Source organism: Plasmodium gaboni, chromosome 11, assembly GCF_001602025.1.
Source record: "Plasmodium gaboni strain SY75 chromosome 11, whole genome shotgun sequence".
Taxonomy (NCBI): Eukaryota; Apicomplexa; class Aconoidasida; order Haemosporida; family Plasmodiidae; genus Plasmodium; species Plasmodium gaboni.
This window is the reverse complement of record NC_031491.1, coordinates 650,500-673,287: the sequence shown is the minus strand read 5'-3', so window position 1 is coordinate 673,287 and position 22,788 is coordinate 650,500. Positions and strand designations below refer to the sequence as shown.

The 22,788-nt window shown below is 17.9% G+C and overlaps 7 protein-coding genes across 7 annotated transcripts; 3 read left to right on the top strand and 4 right to left on the bottom strand.

The window, feature by feature from the left end:
* Window positions 1-143: 143 nt before the first annotated feature.
* PGSY75_1121400 (WD domain, G-beta repeat-containing protein) lies at window positions 144-2,131 on the bottom strand (the record flags this gene model as incomplete). The annotated part of the gene is made up of 2 exons (XM_018786337.1): window positions 144-1,687; window positions 1,948-2,131. 2 exons carry the CDS (start codon window positions 2,129-2,131, stop codon window positions 144-146), a joined length of 1,728 nt encoding a protein of 575 aa, XP_018641132.1.
* A 3,353-nt stretch (window positions 2,132-5,484) lies between these two features.
* On the top strand, window positions 5,485-10,553 carry PGSY75_1121300 (tyrosine kinase-like protein; the record flags this gene model as incomplete). Its single annotated transcript, XM_018786336.1, has 2 exons — window positions 5,485-6,970; window positions 7,099-10,553. 2 exons carry the CDS (start codon window positions 5,485-5,487, stop codon window positions 10,551-10,553), a joined length of 4,941 nt encoding a protein of 1,646 aa, XP_018641131.1.
* Window positions 10,554-11,072: 519 nt separating this feature from the next.
* Window positions 11,073-11,748, top strand: PGSY75_1121200 (hypothetical protein; the record flags this gene model as incomplete). Its single annotated transcript, XM_018786335.1, has 2 exons — window positions 11,073-11,276; window positions 11,485-11,748. The coding sequence occupies 2 exons, from the start codon at window positions 11,073-11,075 to the stop codon at window positions 11,746-11,748; spliced, it is 468 nt and encodes a 155-aa protein (XP_018641130.1).
* A 1,299-nt stretch (window positions 11,749-13,047) lies between these two features.
* PGSY75_1121100 (hypothetical protein) lies at window positions 13,048-18,158 on the top strand (the record flags this gene model as incomplete). The annotated part of the gene is made up of 4 exons (XM_018786334.1): window positions 13,048-13,054; window positions 13,359-13,587; window positions 13,722-16,785; window positions 16,953-18,158. 4 exons carry the CDS (start codon window positions 13,048-13,050, stop codon window positions 18,156-18,158), a joined length of 4,506 nt encoding a protein of 1,501 aa, XP_018641129.1.
* Window positions 18,159-18,464: 306 nt separating this feature from the next.
* PGSY75_1121000 (putative palmitoyltransferase) lies at window positions 18,465-20,016 on the bottom strand (the record flags this gene model as incomplete). Its single annotated transcript, XM_018786333.1, has 6 exons — window positions 18,465-18,518; window positions 18,597-18,627; window positions 18,767-18,828; window positions 18,958-19,122; window positions 19,228-19,345; window positions 19,565-20,016. The coding sequence occupies 6 exons, from the start codon at window positions 20,014-20,016 to the stop codon at window positions 18,465-18,467; spliced, it is 882 nt and encodes a 293-aa protein (XP_018641128.1).
* Window positions 20,017-21,602: 1,586 nt separating this feature from the next.
* On the bottom strand, window positions 21,603-21,962 carry PGSY75_1120900 (heat shock factor-binding protein 1; the record flags this gene model as incomplete). The annotated part of the gene is made up of 1 exon (XM_018786332.1): window positions 21,603-21,962. One exon carries the CDS (start codon window positions 21,960-21,962, stop codon window positions 21,603-21,605), a length of 360 nt encoding a protein of 119 aa, XP_018641127.1.
* A 4-nt stretch (window positions 21,963-21,966) lies between these two features.
* On the bottom strand, window positions 21,967-22,218 carry PGSY75_1120800 (hypothetical protein; the record flags this gene model as incomplete). The annotated part of the gene is made up of 1 exon (XM_018786331.1): window positions 21,967-22,218. The coding sequence occupies one exon, from the start codon at window positions 22,216-22,218 to the stop codon at window positions 21,967-21,969; it is 252 nt and encodes an 83-aa protein (XP_018641126.1).
* Window positions 22,219-22,788: the final 570 nt, after the last annotated feature.

The following is a 22,788-nucleotide window of genomic DNA, read 5'->3' as shown; positions in this document are numbered from 1 at the left end:
ATATATATATATATATTTATTTATTTATTTTTTATTTTTTTCCATTAAAAAAAATGATAATATACAAATTTATGGGAGAACACAAATATATATATATATATATATGAATTAATTTAATTTTTTTATTTTTATATGCTATTTTTTTAAATATAAGAATTGGGTATATATAAGAAACATGGTATACCATCATCTCCTGCTGTTATAATATTATACATTTCAAATTCAGTTGTATGCTTATTTTTTGAATCATAAACAAATATACAATCAATGCAATTAATTCCTCCTTTCTTACAAGCCCCGAAAGCCCATAATATATCATTATTAGTACTTTTTTTTTCATTTAAAGGATTATTAATTTTATCAGAAAGATTAATTGAATTTGTATTAATTTCATTGATTGAAGCTATATTTTTAGGTTGTTCTGTTAATGTATTTTCTGAACAATCAGAAAAATCTAATAAAAATAAATTTCCAAAAGATGAACCAACCAAAATAAAATGATTTCCAATATATCGTGCTGATAAAATGGGTTCATTTACACATATCTTTTTTAAATAATTATTCAAATTTGATGAACATATACTCTGTATTTCAAATTGATAACAATAACCATCTGCTGAACAAGAAATAATATATGTTTTATTGTTTAAATTATAAGTTATAATACTATTAATGCTAGCTGTGTGTATTTTTTTGTAACTGATATATTTATGAAATATACGAAAATCTCTTACTTTCAATATTCCATCATTTTGACCACCTGTAATTATTAAGGGTATCTTTTCATTATTTAAATTTAAATAATTATCATGTTGTCCAAATAAATTATCTGATCTAATTAAATTAATATTTCTATTAATATTTTTTTTAATAACATTATCATCACAATTGTCATCATAATTAACATCCTCTCTTTTATTATTCTTATCTCTATTGTTATTATTTTTATTTTTTAAAGAATAATTCTTTTTAATATCATTTGATGATATACTTGAAAAGGGTAAGGATTTATCCATTCGTTTTTCATGATCCATATTTGGGTTATTATTTATCATCTTTTTTTCAGTTTTATTATACAAATAAAAATAATTTAAAGCTCCTATATTTCCAGTATGTGTATTTTTAGCATTAAGTATTTCTTGAGATGTTTCTACATCAAATACACATAGAGATCCATTTTTATCTGCTGATATTATTTTGTTTTGTAACCACAAAAATTTTGTAATTGGACAAGTATGATTACCTTTATATATACATAGTTGCCGAAATTTACGAATATCAAAAAGTTTTAAGGTCTTATCATAACTACTAGTAATACATTTATCATTTTGTTTATCAAATTTCATATCACTAATTGTAGAATGGTGTGCACACATTTCTTTACAAGTTATTACATTATTGGATGTTTTAAATTTTACTTCTTTCACTTTTTTTCTCTGTTCTAAATATTCTGAACAGTTCATAATTTTATTTATTTTCTGAATTTTACAAGAATATATAGTATTCCATAGACACAATTTTCCATCCAATCCTCCTGAAAGAACTTCATTTCTTTTGGTAAAAAATACTTCATTAACCCAATCATAATGACCACATTTTTTATGATATAATTCTTTTATAGTTGATAAACTTTTTAGGTTGTGTATACGTATGGAATGATCTGCGCTAGCTGTAGCCATGTATGTTCCTGCATGAAAAAAAAAAAAAAAAAAAAATTTGAAAAAAATAGAACTAGTTAAAATCTATTTAAAATTTCTGAATGACAACTTAAAAATTTATTATAACATTTTTATTCATATGATACAAAAAATATGTTTCAATGAAAAAACAATCTTACTCAGAATTTATTTAAACAAAAAAATAAAAAAAAATGAAAAAAAATATGAAAAAATATTATAAAAGAATTTTATGTTTATGTTTATCTTTCTTTTTTTTTAATTTTTTAACCACTTTCATCTAGTGAAAGGGATAAAATTGATCTATCGTGAGCATATTCGTAGAAAAATGAAAATGAAGGTCCATTTTTCAAGTGTTTATTTTTTAGAGAAGCATAGTTTAAATTTATGTTATCAAAACATGTATTGAATGTTTGTATTTTACTGTCTTTTAATACTCTTGTACTGTTCTTCATTGAATTATTTAAAAAATATATATTATAGTTTAAAAAAAAAAAAAAAATATACATAAATAAATAAATAAATATATATATATACATATGATAATATATAGACAAGAAGGTTTTAATAGAATGAATTACGAATACAAAATGAATAATATGTTTAATTACAATTTTTGATAAAGGAAAAATACATTTCCTTTTTTTTTTTTTATGTTTTTTACTTATAAAATTTATAATTATTATTAATTTTTATTTATGAAGTATTATTCTCATATTAATTACGATTTTTATTAATTTGTTTAAAAGACGTTAGAATTAAAACTCATTAAAAAGATTGAATTTTTTTTTTTTTTTTAAATGTGTGCATATTTTTAAATTTACTCAAAAATTCATAATATGTTATATAAAAATAATAATAAAAAAAAAATACATATATATATATATATATATATAATATCTTTTAAAAAAAAGGGGTGTATAAAGAATTATGTATTTACATTTTATTAAGTACAATATAGAACTTAAAAGGAAATGAATATATAAAATGATCTTTTATCCATACTTTCATTATGATCAAAATAAGATCATATATATATATATAATATATATATAAAATATATTATATAATTCTATTTACAATATAATGGGGAGTTGAATAATAATACAATATACTATTATTTTTATAAACAGTTCTGATTCTTTTTTATCTTTTTTTTTTTTTTTAATAAAAATATGTTACATGCGTTAAAATTATAAATACACTAATTACATACATTACACTTTTCCTTTGTTCTTATATTTGAAAAAAGGCTATTTTTAAGGAATGGTATTAGTAATTTTTATTAATATTAGAATGGGATGATATAAGTAAATACATTTGAATTAATATGATATATGTATTTTTATACATAATAAAAAAAAATGATCATTACACTTGATAATTATTTCACAAAAAAAATTTAACACTCATAATAAATTGAGATTTATCTTTATTCTTAATAAGGAAAATTAGTTATTTTGTATATAAATGAAATTTTTTTGATAAAATATTTTTTAATGTAAATATTTATGGTATATATACATATAAATATTTGAAATAATTTTTTAAGTATTTATAAGGGGAACAAGAAAAAAAAAAAAAAAAATTTTTTTTTTTTTTAATTATAAAATGATTTTAGAATTTTCATATAATTTATATATAAAAAAAAAAAAAATTAACATTGGAATATATATTTTAATATATAATATATATATATAATATTTTATATATAATAATATTTTATATACACATAATATTTTTTTTCTTTTAAATATATAAATATATATATTATATTTACATTTATATATACATAAATATATTCTTTTAATACACATTTAAATAGTATACTTGTTCCAAGTGTAATATGCAAGAGAATAATATATATATATATATATTATATATATATTATTAATATATACCGAACAAGAATAAATGTCTTTGTCTAAAATAGTCCAGAGTACAAGAAACCATAATATAAAATTATGTAACGTATTTATTTAATAATTAATTTTTTTTTTTTTTTTTTTTGTTCACTGGTACATGCATACACTTGATCGAGTTATTAAAAATATGCATGCAATGGTTTCTCTTAATTTAGAAATTATAATAATAAAAAATATTAGAGTATTATATAATAATAGATATTAAATAATTCTTATTTCATAATATAAGATAATAATAATTTGTTAAAACAGATCAAAAAATTTCTATTCTTGTACTTAATTTTTAGTATATATGTATATATATATATATATATATATAATATACACACATGAAAAAAAAAATAAAAAATTTTAATTATTATTACTATAATTTTTTTTTTTTTTTTTTCTAAAAGCATTGAACAAAAATTAATAATATTATTCTGTATTTTAAGATAATCTTAAAATAATTGTAATAATATTTATTTTTGGTTTTATGATAAATCCTCTTTTTTTTTTTTTTTTTTTTTTTTTTTCAGTTATTTCGTATTATTTATTTATTATTTTATTTGATAATAATAATATATATATTTTTTAAAATCTAAAGGAAATAAAAAAAAAACAAAAAACAAATTAGTGGCATTGTACAAAATAAATATAAGTTATATTTTTCATTGTCTTTGTTATTACATAATTACAAAGATTTAGGAGAATAATCTAATAAAATAAAAAATATATGTAAATAATTATACAATTATGTGTACACATATAAATAAAAAAAATAAAAAAAAAAAAAATAATATATATATATATTTTTAATATTACAATTAAACCAAATAAATATTTCTTTAGGAGAATAATCTAATAAAATAAAAAATATATGTAAATAATTATACAATTATGTGTACACATATAAATAAAAAAAATAAAAAAAAAAAAAATAATATATATATATATTTTTAATATTACAATTAAACCAAATAAATATTTCATACACTAAATATAATATTATTACAAAAAAAAGAAAAGAAAAATATTATTACATGAATTATAAAGGTTAATCAAACAAATTATTTAATAAAACATAACGAGAATACAACATGTTTTTTTGATATATTATATTTTTAATATTACAATTAAACCAAATAAATATTTCATACACTAAATATAATATTATTACAAAAAAAAGAAAAGAAAAATATTATTACATGAATTATAAAGGTTAATCAAACAAATTATTTAATAAAACATAACGAGAATACAACATGTTTTTTTGATATATTAAATATACAAACCAATCCACCACCACCCCAAAAAAAAAAAAAAATATATATATATATATATATATATATACATATACATAATATTTATATGAAAAAAGTGTTAGGATTGCATTTTAAATAATACACAATATTTCATATAACATAAACCAAAGTATTAAATTCAAATTGGGTTTACAATTTTTTAGAACAATGAAACTATATATTTCTAATGAAGAATATTAAAACAAATATAAAATATTTCTATTCAAGACTTAAAAAAAAAAAAAAAAAAAAATTAAAAATGATAAAAAATAAAGAAGAATAACTATTAGATATGGGACAACCAAATGTGTATTAAATTTTTTTTTTTTTTTTTTTTTTTTTTTTTTTAAACCTTTAATTTTTGTTATATTAACAAATGCATATAATTTAGTTAATATAATTTATATGGCATATAAATTTTTTTTCTTATAGAAGAAACATTGTTTTTGTTTTTGGCTTCATTTATTAATATTTGCATTAGCCTTTTTATTTTTATTACATCTTATTGTATTATATATATATATATATATATATTTTTTTTTTTTTTTTCCCATTATTTCCTTTTCCTTTTTGTCTTCTGTGAGCAAAAATCTTGAGCTTATGGAGGACAAAAATTTAGAGAAGAATGCCGTGGAGGCATTTAAACAAAAAATGGAAAAGAAGAAGCAAGAATATTTAAGATTTAATTTATCAAGAAATGATGACAATATGAAGGACGGGGACGAAAAGAAGAAAGAAATCAATATTAATAATAACGATAATTTCAATATTAATAATCATTATGTGAATGATAAACATATTGATAATAAATATATAAATAGACATATTAAAAATATCCATGTGAGCAATAACGATGTGATTAATAATCATATGAATAATAATCATATTAATAATAATCATGTTAATAACAATCATATTAATAATAATCATATGAATAATAATCATATTAATAATAATCATGTTAATAACAACCATATTAATAACAACCATATTAATAACAACCATATTAATAACAATCGAATTAATAACAATCGTATTAATAACATCCATATTAATAACAACCATATTAATAACAGCCATATTAATAATAACAATCGTATTAATAATAACAATCGTGTTAATAATAACAACAATATTAATAGAATGAATTCGAGTAGACATAAAAATAGAAAGGTAGTATATATCGAAACATATGATACATATGATAAGTACATTTTAAATATGTATGATGAAGAAAATGAGACTTATGAAGATGAAATAAATAGAGAAAATGGAGAATCAAGAACACCAAATGAAGGTATAGAATTTAATAGAATAGAAAAACGTGAAGAGAATATATTTATTCCTTTAAAGATTTTATCTAATAAATATGATTTTAATGATTTAGTAGAAGCAACAAATAATTTTTCAGAATATAATAGAATTGCAAAAGGAGGGAATGGAACAGTATATAAAGGTGTTTTAAAGAATTGTATAAATGTAGCTATAAAAGTATTAAAGAAAAATGAAAATAATGGTTTTGAAAATGAAATAATTATTATGAGTAGATATCGACATAATAATATTTTATCTTTATTAGGTTATGCTATGAATAAAAATAATTTTTATTTAATATATGAATATGTTAATCTAGGTGATTTAAGAACATTATTATTTAATCATTATTATTATTATAATTCAAAAAACAAAGAAAATCCAGAATTAAGTTATTATAATATAAGTTGTTATGAAAATTATCTACGTAAAAAAAAAAGTGCTTCTTCTTGTTCTTCTACAAATTACAATACATCAACATTTTATAAACAAAATATTTTCCCCTATTTCAATAATTCAAAATATTCACCATTTCAACAAAACTCATTTGATAATAACACACCTCTATTTTTATCATTTAGTATAAGAATAAATATATTAGTACAAATAATTAATGTCTTATGTTATTTACATACATCTTCTCCTATTGTATATCATAGGGATTTAAAATCAGCAAACATTTTAATAGATGATCAATTTAATGCTAAGCTAGGTGATTTTGGGCTTTCCTTTGTTTATATGAACAACAACAATGTGTTTAACCTGACAGGAGGTACGAAAAAAAAAAAAACAAAATTAAAAATAAATATATATATATATATATATATTATATTACACTTAATTTTCATATATATATATATATATATATTTATATTTATGACAATTATTTTTTCTTTATAGGTACCCCAGGATATGCAGACCCCTATTATATATCTACTCATGAAATTAATGAGCAAACAGAAATTTATTCATTTGGTGCCCTCATATTAGAAATGTTGGTATCTAAATCTCCTGCTATTCATGTAGGAAAGAATTACAATTGTATTTATAGTAAAAATGAGAAATGTCCTATTTTTTATCATAAAAAGAAACATGATAATGATGATAACGTTTTTGATTATTTAGTTAATCATTTAAATATGAGTGATTACAAATCAATATATTCTATTTTAGATTATAGCGTAAATTTCCCTGATTTTTTGGTCGAGAAATTAACAAAATTATCCTTTCTTTGTCTGAACCCTAATATAAAGAATAGACCATCTTCTAAACTAGTAAATTTAATATTATTAGAAATACAAAAGGAATGTGATTTATTCATGAAAAAACAACAAGAAACATTCAAACGTAAATTTAATTGTATAAATATGTATTTGGAAGATATGGAAAGAGGAGAACAGAAACAAAATAAAAAAAAAATATACAATAATAATAATATTGATAGTCATAATAATAGTTACAATTCTAATATTCTTGAGAAAAATGAAAAACACTTTTCAGAATCTAAAGGAAATAATAAAAATAAAAAATTCAAAACTGAAGATTCTAATAAGTTAGAACAAAATTATAATATTTTTCTAAAAAAAATTAAAGAAATAAATTATAATACTCTGAAAAAAAGTTTCTATAATTTTGTTTATCCTATGTTTAAAAATGAAAATATATATAATTTTAGTGAACATATGCATAAAAGAAAAAAAGAATGTCCAGTTGAACATATTAAAGAACATATCAAAAATGCAAAAAAAAATTCATCAACAATAGAAAATAACGAATTAAATATGAATGATATATCTGCACCAAATTATACTAGATTTAAATACAATACGATTAGTAATTTGTGTAATATAAAAGAATGTATATTACACAAAATGCATAAAGACTTTTTTAGTAAAAATTATATTTTAAATTCTTTCTCCTTTAATTTAATGAACTGTTATTTCTTGAAATTTATTTCGAATTATTTAAAATATGTAAACATGCCTAATGGTTCTAATTCCCTTCTAATCAAAGATGATGACGATGACGATGATGAATATGAAGATGATGAATATGAAGATGAGGAAGGAGAATATGAACAAGCACATTTGAGTAAAAAAAAATATATAGAAGATAAATATAAAGAGGAAAAATATAAAGATAATATACATAATGAAGAAAACAAAGCAAATGAAGAAGAAGGAAAACGTAGATCTTCCTTTAAAACACACATTGAAAGATTATTTAAAATTTATCAAGAAGATATTCATAATAGTATGAATAATAAATTGAAGAAGAAAAAAACAATGAAGGAACAAATACACCAGAAGAAAAAAAACAATAACATAAACAATATAAACCATATTGATAATATTAATAATGTTGATAATAATAAAGAAAATATGAATAATAGAAAAAACAAACAAATAAATCTTCAGGAAAATAATATTTATAATAATAACAATAATGCTGATAATAATCACAGTATATATAATAAGAATATTAATAATCATAATAATATTTCTAATAATCCTTTCAAAGGTATAGAGAAAGATTATATTGACAAAAATAATATGATCAATGTAATATCAAAATGTCCTATAAAACATCCAAATATAAATAATATAAATAATATATATGATAATTATGAAAATAATAAAAATGATGTTAGGTATCATGTACCATTTAATAATAATGATTATCTTCTAAATAACCAAAATTTTTTAGAACCTAATCCAGATTATATGAATAATAATAATAATAATAATAATAATAATAATCATTATTATTATAATAATAATCAAATATATATGAACAATTTTTATATGAATAATAAATATAATAATATGAATATGGAACATATGAAAAATTATTATAACAATGCATATAATAATGAATATTATAACCATATTAATTTAAGTAATATACCTTATAATAATATTCAATTAGAAAATGGACATTTTCATAATATAAATATGAATAATCAAAATATGATTCCTTTTCAGAATATAAATAATTCTCTATATGCTTCAAATCAAGTCAAAATAAATAATGAACATATTATTAATGGTGTTCATAATAATATATGTAATAATATGCAGAATGTATCAAAAAATCTATGTAATCCATCTTCTGATATTAACCATGAAAAAAATGAGGTTCAGAATATATTATCTAATTCTAATGAACAGTATTTAAAACGTAACTATAGAGATAATACACCCAAAATAAGTTTTCAATTTAATAAAGAAAAAAATAATGAACAGGACATTAAAGAGGATTGTTTAGATAATAAAGAAAATATATCAAAGAATTTAGAAAATTTGAGAATGTTACATAATGATATACAGAATGAAAAAGATGCAAATCATATTAAAGGAACAGATGAAGATACTTATTGTAATAGTGCTTCTTTATTAAGAGATTATAATGTTTATAAGAAAAATATAAATAATAATGATTTATTATTATCAGATGATAATTTTATGACGAGTCCTTATGATAATATAAATGATACACATATATTATATATTTCTAATTTTGTTAATTTTATAAATTTAGAAAATAATAAAAATATAAATGATTCTAATACATGTGCATGGTTTAATAAGAATGTTTTCGAAGTATTAATTGATGAACATAAATTTTTTTCATCTGTGACATTTTTAGATATTTTATATGAATTTAATGTTTTCAATGTAAAAAGAGATGGTCATGTATTTATAGAAAATGATAATGAATATGTATTACAAGGTAAATGGTGTGATTATGATTCTAATAAAAATAATTCTACTTCAGTTAATTTTGAAGAGAATTTTTGTTTTGAAATAGCTATATCTGAAGATAATGAAAATAATACACATAGTGTTTTTCTATTAAAATCTAATCAATTAAAACATACAGATAATATACAAAATGATAATACAATCACTAAAAAAATTTGGGTTTCAGAATATCTAGGAAGAAGAAATGAATTCCTTGAAAAAATTTTAAAAAGAAATATTTCCAATATATTATATGAATGCATTAGTAGAAAACATTGTTTATTTCTATTAGAAGTACATATGAAAAAAATAAATAAACCTACATCTTATGATAATAAAGTAAAAGGAAATTTCTCTTATTTTTATTTTGAATATAATATAAAAGTTCTATGTAATAGCGAAAATTGCATATTTACAAATAATCATATATTACATAAAAATAATACATATTCATATACATTACCAAATAATATCTTATCTTTACTTGTCTTTTCTGAGGATAAATTAATCAAAGGAAAATATCACACTGAAAATCAAATAAACACAACACAAAAGGTGCATTTTCCTCTTTATCCTTTTTTTGTCAATATTAATTTTTATAATGAAAAGTAATAGGGTTCATAGTCTGAGCCATCCACAGTGGATTAACAAAAATATATATTACACATAATATATATATATATAATACATGAATTGTCCATATATTATACATATTTATATAGTATTTTTTTATGAAATTATGATATAAATTTTTATGTCAAAAAAAATATCATAAGATTAATATATATATATATATATATATATATTATTTATTTTATTTTATTTTATTTTTTTTTTTTGACCGTTAAGGTATATATAAAAATAAGTATATATATATATATATATATATATATATATATATATATATATGTATGTATAAATATTTTTTTTTATCCTTGAACTGTAAAATTAATATAATTTTTTTTTTTTTTTTTTTCTCTTTTTCTTTTTTGCTAAAAAGAATACTAATAAAAAGTTTATTATAAACATTTTCTAAAGTTAAAAAAAAATTATATGAAGAATAAAATAAAAGAAAGAAAACATATATATATTATATATATATATATATATATATATATATTTTAATTTTATATGATGTTTAAATTTCCATGTTTTCGAGATAAAAAATGGATACAGGAAAAAGGAACAAATATGCAATATCCGCACGAATTTTTAAATGTTCATTTTCGTCCTGATTTTTTAAAAAATTATGAACATACCAAAGATTTTGAGAAAAAAATTGAGCATGTTATAAATCAAATAAAAACAGCTTTATTTCGACAAGCTATATATAAAGTATAATAATTAAAGAAAATTAATAATATATAAGCTACTATATGTTATTATGTGTATATGATTCATAAGAATGTTTAATATATATATATGTACAATATATCGTATATTTTTCATTTGAAAAACTGTATAACCTTTTATATTCATAAGGTTATACATATATATATATATATATATATATATTTTATTTTATTTTTTTTTTTTTTGAAAGATACAAAACGTTGAAGTGGTAGCTATGCATGAATGCAAAGATGATCGCGTATTAGAAAAAATACAACAAATAAATGGATATAAAAATATTAAATTAGGTGACAAAAAAGTACTATGTGATGAAATATGGACAGTTAAAAGATGTGATAAGAAATTTTCATATTGGATACGTTATTATGAAGAAGATAAAAATGGCTATTCCTTATCCGTATTACCAACTCAATTAAAAAATATTTATTATTTTTTAAAATATTATTATTTTTAAAAAAATATAGATATAAATAAAAAAGAACAACTTAATATATTTGAACATATATTTATATAAGTGTTATATAATATATGGATTTTTAATTTGATTATAAATCTATATTTTTTTAATTATATATTTTTATTATGTACTATTTATTTCTTCTATTCATATTTTAATTATTATCAAACAATTAAATTATAAAGGAATGCACATATATATATATATATATATATATATAATATGTACTTTTTTTTTTTTTTTTTTTTTTTTTGTATGTTTAAAAAAATACATAATTCTATAATTATGCAATTATATATATATATAAATAAAATAAAATAAAAAATATTTTGAAATATTAAATATATATTTCATTAAAATTTAGGATTTTATAAAAATATATAAGGTGAATAGAAAAAAAAAACAAAGACGAAGGAAAATATAAGGAAATTGAAGTATTCAATTTGATAAAGTTCACATTTAGTATTAATATATATATATATATATATATAATACATAATTATTAATAATAAAAATGTTCATAATAATATTTTTCATTTGAAATAAAAACAAATAAAAAATACTTTAAACAAAAAAAGTTATTTTTTCTGAAATAAATAAATATAAATATTTCAAAATAGCATATATATATAATAAGTACGTATAATAATTTGGTATATTTTTGTATTTCTTTTATTATTACTTTTAAAATACCATATAAATATATTATATAAATATATAATTTGGTATATTTTTGTATTTCTTTTATTATTACTTTTAAAATACCATATAAATATATTATATAAATATTATATATATATATATATATATATATATATATATATATTTTTTTATAGAGAAAATTTTAAAAGTATATAATATAATATATATATTTTTTTTTTCATACATATAGTAATATATTTGTATGCAAAGTATAAAATTTTATTAATATATTATATATATATATAATTATGTTTTCTCTTTATAATAAATCAAAATATATTTTTTTAAATATATGAAAAGAAATATAAAATATAAAATATATAATTACATATATTATTTATTAATATTATTGTATTTTTATTTCTTTATTTTATTAATATAAATTTTTATTTTAAAAAAATATATGAAAAAAATAATATTTAAATAATATAATTTTAAATATTTGTTTGATGGTAAATAGAAAAAGAGAAGCATGTGGCTGCTTTTATAATTTTTTTTTTTTTTTTTTTTAGCATAATAATAAAAAATATATATTTTAATTATTTCATTTTGTTATATAATAATTATATATTTCCATGATAAAGTAAAAAGAAGATGAAAGGTAAAATATTAAAAAATAATTCTAAGTGGGAGAGTGTTATGTCCATATAAAAATAAAAATATATAATACATTATAAATACTATAATAAAAGATATTAATGTAACCATAAGTTAAAATGATACATACAAAATGATTTATATTTTAAATATAATATATATATATATATATATATATATATATATATGTACAATATATTTATTTGTACATACTATTTTTTTTTTTCTCTCTTCCTCCTTCCCCCCCACTCCTTTATTTTTCTTTTATTTGTTCATATATATTTTTGTTTTTATATAAATTGTTACAGGTTCATTTTGGAATTTCATCAAGTCTAAAAAAAATGATGACAATGAATCAAAACCAACGGTTGCACACTTGGGTGAAGAAAATAAATTTTATTTTAATAAAGAATTAAATAGATGGGTTATAAAAGGTGAAGAAGACAAAATTGAAAATGAAGAAAAAATATCTGCACCACCAAAAATGAACACATTACAAAATGCCAACCAGGGATATCGTTCGCTAGTTCAGCAAAAGTAGGAAAATCTAAAAAAAAAAATATGAACATTAATATATATAATGGTTAATATGTGCACATATATATATATATATATATATATGTTTATTTATTTATTTATTTATTTGTATATCTCTTTTTTATTTCTTTTAGCAAAATGCGTAGCGCATTTAATATTTATGCCGAAACACCCGGGTTAAAAACTATCAAAAAGAAAAATGTGTTAGTCCAAGGTGGAATCGTTTCTCCTTATATGGAATCATTAAAGAATGAAAAAAGCAGTACTAGTAATAATAATAATAATAATACAAGTAATAACAAAACAGAAGAGTTTGGATCTAATATTTTTATTCCAAGCAGTAATAAAGTTTATGAAAATAAAGTAAGAGATAATAAATATGTAGAAGAAAATGATGAAAATTATATAAATAATGAACAGAAAAAACAAAAAACAAGTACCTTAGAAAATAAAAATTATAATGAAGAAGTTAATGAAAAAAATATGTTGAACTCATCATATGAAAATATATCACCATTAAATAAAAATACAGAAATGGATGTGTTTTTAAAACAACCAAGTTATACTAAAAATGATGACAGTATGTTTGCAAAAGTATATTCTAATGAAAATATTATTGATACATTAAATAAAAATAATAATTTAGATAAAACATTTAATGATAATATTTCTAATGAAAATAATAATTTTGGATATTCTAAAAATGAAGAATCTAAAATTATGACACCTATTCAAAGTAATATGCATATACCAGTAATAAGTAGAAGAGAAACAAAAACAACTAGTTTTGATAATCTACATAAATTTTATGAAATTAAAAAACCTGAGACAAAAGAAATAAAATCTCTTAAGGTCGTATGGAATCCAAATAACAATGTAGACAATCAAACGGATATATACAACAATAATAATAATATTAATAATAATAATAATAATGATAATAATAATAATGTTGAAAATATGTATGAAAAGAAGGATAAAATTATTCAAGATAATATTTATAAAGTTTCTAATTCTACATTTTTAAGCCCTTTTGGAGAATCAAAAAATGAAACATTTCCCCGCAAAAGTATGGTTCATATAAATAGTTTTGAAAATATGAAAAATGTTGAAGAGGATGAAATTTATGACGATTTGAATAAAATAAATGATCCTTCTGAATCAAATGATAGATATGACGAAATGCATAGTTCATTTTTTATACCTGAGGAAATGGAGAATATAAATATGAGCAAAAAGAAGAATATTAACGTTGATAAAAACAATATTAACGATACTTATAATAATATTAATGTTGATAAAAACAATATTAACGATACTTATAATAATATTAATGTTGATAAAAACAATATTAACGATACTTATAATAATATTAATGTTGATAAAAACAATATTAATGATACTTACAATAATATTAATGTTGATAAAAACAATATTAATGATACTTACAATAATATTAATGTTGATAACAACAATATTAATGTTGATAACAACAATATTAATGTTGATGAGTATAATAAAATTCTTGATCATGATAGTCCTAACAGTGATAAAAATAATGACACGGATCTCCCTCATGATAATTATATAAATTATGCTAAAGATTATTTTTCCAATAAAGAAAAAGAGCTTGTTGAACATTTTATATCAATTTTAAAAAAACAATTAAATGAGGATAATAATTTTATTAATAATTTGATGAAGACACAAACAGAAAAAGTGAATTCATTTGTTAATGAAAATAAAAGATCATTAAATATGTTATACAATAAAATTAACGAATTTGATAAATATAAAAATGATGATAATATAGATAATAATGTAACAGAAAAAAATTTAGATAATAATAGAGATATATGTTCAACTGATTTAAAAGAAGAAGATATTTTAAATGAAAAAGGTAAAGAATTAAATAATTTATTATATATTATAAATATAAAGAATAAGAAAATAAAAAGCGAACTTGAATGTTTTATTAATTCATTTAATAATTTAAAAAAGTTAAAAATGAAAAATGAAGAAATTATTAACATATATAAAACGAGAGAAAAGGTATTCATTGATGTTATTAATGAATTAGAAGAAAAATATGAAAAAAAAAATTGTCTATTTAAAAAAAAAGAAAAATATTACAAAGAATTAATTATACAAAAAGATAATAATTTAAATATAGAACAAGTGAATTATGAAAAAAAAGTGCAATATTTAAAAAAACAAGAAAATTTATTAAAACAAGAATTAAAACAAGTACAAATAAAAACAAATGAATATATGATTACGTTTAAAGAAGAACTAGAAAAAAAATATCAAGAAGAAACAAAAGATAAACTTGAAGAAATCAAAACATTAACAGAAAATGATTTTCATTCCAGATTAGAACAATATAAAGAAGAAATAGAAAAAGATAAAAATGATTTTATAAATAATTTAATTATTGAAAAAAATAATGAAATAGAAATATTCAAAAATAATATAGAAAAAATGAAAAATGAAGAAATATCTAAAATTAATGAAGAAAATCAAAAGGTTTGGACACAAAATAAAGAAAAAGATAATTTATTAGAACAACAAAAAAAAGATTTAGAAGATATAAAAGAACAATGGGAAATAGAAAAACAAAAAGAAATTGAAGTCTTAAAAAATGAAATATATTTACAAAATAAAGAAAAAGAAGAATTCATAAAACAAGAATTACAAAATAATTATAATCAACAAATTAATCAATTAAAAGAAGAATTAAATGAACAATTACAAGAAAAATATAAAAGTGAATATGAAATAAAAATTCAAAATGTTCTAAATAGAGAACAAGAAGAAAAGCAACAAAAATGGGATCATGAAAAAAAACAAATTATACAAATGTATGAAGAAAAATTATTATTACAAAAAGATAATATAGAACAAACTTTAAATATTCAAAATCAACAATGGCAAGAAAATATAAAATTACAAAAAGATAAACAAATAGATATACTAAATGAAAAAATTGATAAATTAGATATGGAAACAAAATTATTAAATGAAAAAAAAAATGAACTAGAAATTAATATATCTTTATTAAATGAAGAAAATGTTAATATATTAAATCAAAATCAAAATCTAGAGGATACTTATCAAAAAAGATTAAGTATATTGAGTGATCAAAATTGTAAACTGGAAGAGCAAATGAAAAAAATAAAGGAAGACCACACTAAGGAGGTAACAACTTAAGTGAATATTAATGTATTATGTTTATGTGTTTTATTTGGAACTATGGAATGTATATTATGTATACATATATATATATATGATATATATATATATATATATATGATATATATATATTTATATATTTATTTATTTTTATTATTTTTATGATTTTTTAGTCGGAAGAAATTCAAGAAAAATTTGCAGATCTACTAGAAGAAGAAATCGATCGAATCAGGAAAGAATCCGAATCAAAGGTCGAAAGTTACATAAAACAATATGTAGAGATAAACGAAGAATATATCAAAAAAAAAGAAGAGTATGATCAATTGCTAGAGAAAGCTAATCAAAATAATAAAGAATTAACAAAAAAATATGAAGAAAATATTCAGAAAATTAATGAATATGAAGATATGATTAAAACCCTCGAAAATAAAACCGAAGAAATGGTGCAAACAAAAATAGAAGAATTAACAATAGAATATGAAAAAAAAAAAAAAGATTTTATAGATAATGAAAAACAAGTTTTATTAAATAATTATGAAGAATTGTTAGAAGAAAATAAACGTATGAAAGAAGAATTAGGAATTCAAGCAAATATAACTATGAAAGAAAATGAAGAGACAATTTTAGAAATAACAAAAAATTATGAAATGAAAGTTAAAGAAATTGAAAAAGATTATGAAGATTTATTGAATCAATATAATAATATAAAATATGAAAATAAAGAAATATTAGAAAAATGGAATATAGAAAAAGAAACAAAAGAAAAAGAATTAAAACATTTAAATAATATTAATACACAGTTAAGTTCAGAAAATAATGAATTCTATCTAAATTATAAAAAACTGGAAGAAAAAAATTTAAAATTACAAAATACATATGACGAATTAATAGAAAAAAATATCGTTCTAGAAAATGAAGAACTTAAACAATTAAGAGATAAATTAAAACATGTTGAAAATATTAATAAAAATTTAATGGATGTTACTGAAAAAGAAAGATTACTTAATTTGAAAAATGTTAATATTATTAAATCTTTACAACAACAAATTAATGAACAAACCAAATTATATAAAGAATATACAGACGAATTAAATAATGAAATCAAAACGTTAAAACAATCAAAACAAAATCATACAGATAATACAAGTAATAATAATAATAATTATTATAATGATAATAATAACATTCAACTTATAGAAGAAAATAAAAAACTCAAGTTACAAAATGAAGTTATATCAACCAAAAATGATACAATTTCAACAGTTTTAGACAACTTAACTAAAAGATTAAGTTTTATAGAATCCAAAATTAAAGAAAAAGATTTTGGACTCGATATTATTAAACAAGCGGATCATTTACAATTACAAGATTTTAAATGATCTTCAGTTTACAAAAAAAATTAATTAACGAAAAATATAAAAATATATCACATATATATAATGGTTAAGTAAAAATATATATACATGAAAATATAAAAAAGAAGACACAATCTATATATTTATATGTTAAAATATATTTATGTGTGTGTAAACTTCATTTTTATATTCTCAACAAAATTTTTATTTTTTAAGAATAAATTATTATATATATATATATATATATATGTATATGTATATATTTATGTGTTAGTGTTAATGTTAATGTTAATGTTTGTTTTATTTTTTATTTTTTCCATTTTTTTTCTTTTAATAATTTTTTAATGTAATCTCTCCTCTTTCAATTTCGTGCCTTTCAATATCCTATAAAAAAAAATATATATATATATATATATATATATATATTTATTTATTTATTTGCTTATTTATTAAAAATTGTACTTGGTCCAAATTTTGAGATCTTTTCGAACGCCTGAAAAAGCAGGAAAAGTGAGAAAAAAAAAAAAAATTTTTTAAATTTTTAAAATAAATAAAATATATATAATGTATAGAGGAATATAAAAATATAAATGTAATTGTCTTTTGATAGGTATATTTCATTATTTGTATACTTTTTATCTATAATAATCCAATCAAAAAAAGTTCTTATTTTATTCCTTCCTTCTGCTTCGGACTGCAAGGTATAATGGTTAAAAAAAATGTGAGGTGTAAAAAGGATATGGATTTAAATATAAATATATATATATAATTAATATTTTAAGGTCCATATAAAATTATATTTTTATTATTATATAATTTTTACGTGGTGAGATCTATTAAGGATATACTCATAGGTTGTCATTTTTTTTGATATCAAAAAAATGTGTAACCCAAAAAGTTGTATAACTAAAACAAAAACAACCCCATTTAATATAAAAAGAGAACTTAATAAGATATAAAAGGATATATCGTTATACGATCCATAGAACTAAAAAAAAAAATAATAAATAAATAAAAAACATAAATATACATATGTACATACATATATATATACATATATGCAATTATATTCTTGTTTATTTCTTTGTTTTACATATTTCCATCTATTTTTTATGAGGTCATGTTTTAGAGATATAATAAAATATACTATGCAGAATACAAAAACAAAACAATTGAAAAGGGTTAAGGTAGATAACAAGCCTACAAAATATCTAAGAGGAAATATATATATATATATATATATATATATGAATATATGAATATATTAATATATTAATACATGTACATATTTTATTTGATATGCAAATCTACTAATGAATTAGAATTCTCTTTTATTGGATAATAAAAATAAAAATTTATTATCATTCTATGCTACATGCATAAATATTTGTATATAAACATATATTTATTTAATTTAATTTTTTCCTTACTTGTAATTTTTTTTGCCGATACAATTGTTGACCCACATACAGTGATGATCAAAAACAGACACACATTTATTACAGACCTTACAGTGCTTACTTTCTGGCTGAACAAAGCCACAGATATCACACTGATATAAGTCTTTAATTTCTTCTTCATTAATCATATCATTTAAATATTTGAATGATAAAGGATCTACGGGATTTGTTTTTGTAACTACATATGTTAATATAAAAATTATTATTATTAAGGTACCAAAAAATATATAAAAAAGGGAAAATAATATGTGATCTGTATTAAAAGCTGTCATAAGAAATATTAATGTTATTATCAAGATAAATATAAAAAAGGACATTATTTGAAATATTTGTAAAGGTAATGTAAACCCATTTTTTCGAACAAATTCTTCAGCTTCTTTTGATCGTGTATCATCTCTAAATGCACAAATGTGATTATTCATATTACACAAAAAAAAAATAAAAAATAAAAAAATAAAAAAAATAAAAATGAAATATAATAAATAAATAATATATATATATATATGTGATATATACTCTTGTAATTGAAATGTAAATGTTTTTAATTATAAATTAATTATTAATATTAAGGAGAAATAAGATAAAATAAAAAAAAAATTATATTAAATATACAAATATATATATATGTATACTTTTTATAAGTTATGGAAAATTTGGCATTATATTATAAGAATATTTATATTATGTCATATTAACATATATACTTTTGTTAACTTCGTTTATATGTATATATACAAATATAAACTAAGTTATAAATATGTTGTGATGAATTATTATATCATAAATAAAACAATGTCTATTTATATATATATATATATATATATTTTTTTTTTTTTTTCTTTTTTTTTCTCATTTATTTCTTGCTCTTATATTTTTTTTTAAAACGGACGGAATATAAACACATAACCACAAGGCAAAACTTTATAAATTTTATACATTCATTAAACAGAGGGGGGAAATAATAAATAAATAAATATTACATATATATAATATAACAGCACATGAAAATAAATATATTCATAATATAATTATACACTAAGATATATAAATATATTGTAAATTATACATAAAATTTTCTTTTTAATGCTAAGGGTAAAAATTTAATTATAATATAACATTTCATCAAATGTGAAAATATTTATAATAAATAATATGTTTGATAAGTTCCAAAAATATAAAAATTCCAAAAAAAAAAAAAGAAAAAAATCCTTTTTCGCTTTTTAAAAATACAGGTACTTTTATATTATATATTTTTTGTTTGTATATATATATAAATATAATATATATATATACATACATTTATGAGTATATTTTTTTTTTTTTTTTTTTTTTTATATAAAAAATAAAAAATGAAGTACAGTTTAAGATATACACACATAATTAAAAAAACGAAAAAGAAATATTAAATAAAAAATGTAATTCCCAATGATTTTGTTGATTTTAACATTCGAGAAAAATGAATATAATGACGCACCTTTAAAATTGTTAATTTTATTCATGTATATAATATTTATTATATATATATATATATATATATATATTTATTTATTTATTTATTTATTTATATTAGGTTACATTTTTTTTTACGTATTTATTCATTTATGATCCGAAAGAATATGTAGTAAAACATACCTATCTTTTATAATACCACATATATATGAATAATTGATATATATTTTTTCTCTTTGATGTATTATTAAATAAAAGAAAAATGCTTTATAATTTTTATTATGATCTTTATAATGTATTTTTAATAAAAATGTTAATATTAATAAGAAATGGTTAAAAAGATACTTTTAATAAATAGGGTGTGTGGGGAAAAAAAGACGAATAAATATAAATAAGAAAAGCAAAATATATTTATATAAATATATATACACAAATATACGAACACATACATATATAAATACACATATATATATAAATACACATATATATACAAATACACATATATATACAAATACACATATATATATTAATAAACATATATATAAATATATTAATAGAATTACTGTAAATTATTTTGAGATGTATAGTTCATCATAATATTTTCTAGTTCGTCTAAATATTTTTCCATATTGTCAACTTTATTTAATAGATTATCTGATAAGCTCTGCATTTTGGTTTTTAATTCGTTCAGCATATTTTCTACATAAATTTCTAGTTCTTCTCCTGCTTTAGGTTCAACTTTTATATTTATATTATTATTATTATTATTATTGTTGTTATTATTATTTAATAATGATATGTTATTTTGTTTTGTACAATTCAAGGACATAGAGGAATTATTAAATGAAGTACAAAAATTATTCAACTTGTCACTCCTAATATTATTTTCATTACTCTTTAACATTTCGTTAAAATTCATACTTTCATTTTTCTTGTTTAACATCTTTTTTATTGAATTTATTTAATGTTATTGGTTTGGCTGGCGTAAAAGCTCGATATAAAGATAAAAAACTGAAACAAACAGAAATCAATCCAAAAAATTTTCGATCTCCACTTTTCTTTGGAGCTTGCAAAAATTTTAAAAAAGAATATACGGACACACTTCCAAATACTATTGTTCCTGTTACTCTACAAAATATACAATCTTCTAAATTTTTTTTTGATGATATATGCATATTAAGCTATTAATAGGCAGTTACTATAATATATATATATACATACATTTATGTAGAATAATAAAACATAGGAAACTTCAAAATGGAATAAAAAATAAAATAATATATATAAATAAATAAATATTATTTGAAATATATTAATGGTATATGTAAGACAATATTATATAAATGAAAATATTTTTATAAGCGTAATATGTTTATTTAAAAATGTTTAATTAATCTAATTAAGTATGTATTATATATATACATCATATAATATATTAATTTATTAGTATATCATATTTATTAATATTATTTTACACTTTTATCATTTCATAACATTAATATAAGAGTTTATATATATATATAAATATATATAAATACTTCATAATTATATTATATATATATATATTTAAAATAATGATTTAAAAAAAAAAAAAAAAAAAAAAAAAAAATTTACTTACAAATTGAATAAATTAAACATTACAAAAACAAAAATTAAATGAAAAAAATTAAAAAAACAAAACAACAAAAAAATTCATATATATTATATATATATATATAAATTTTTTATTTAAAACAAATTGAAAA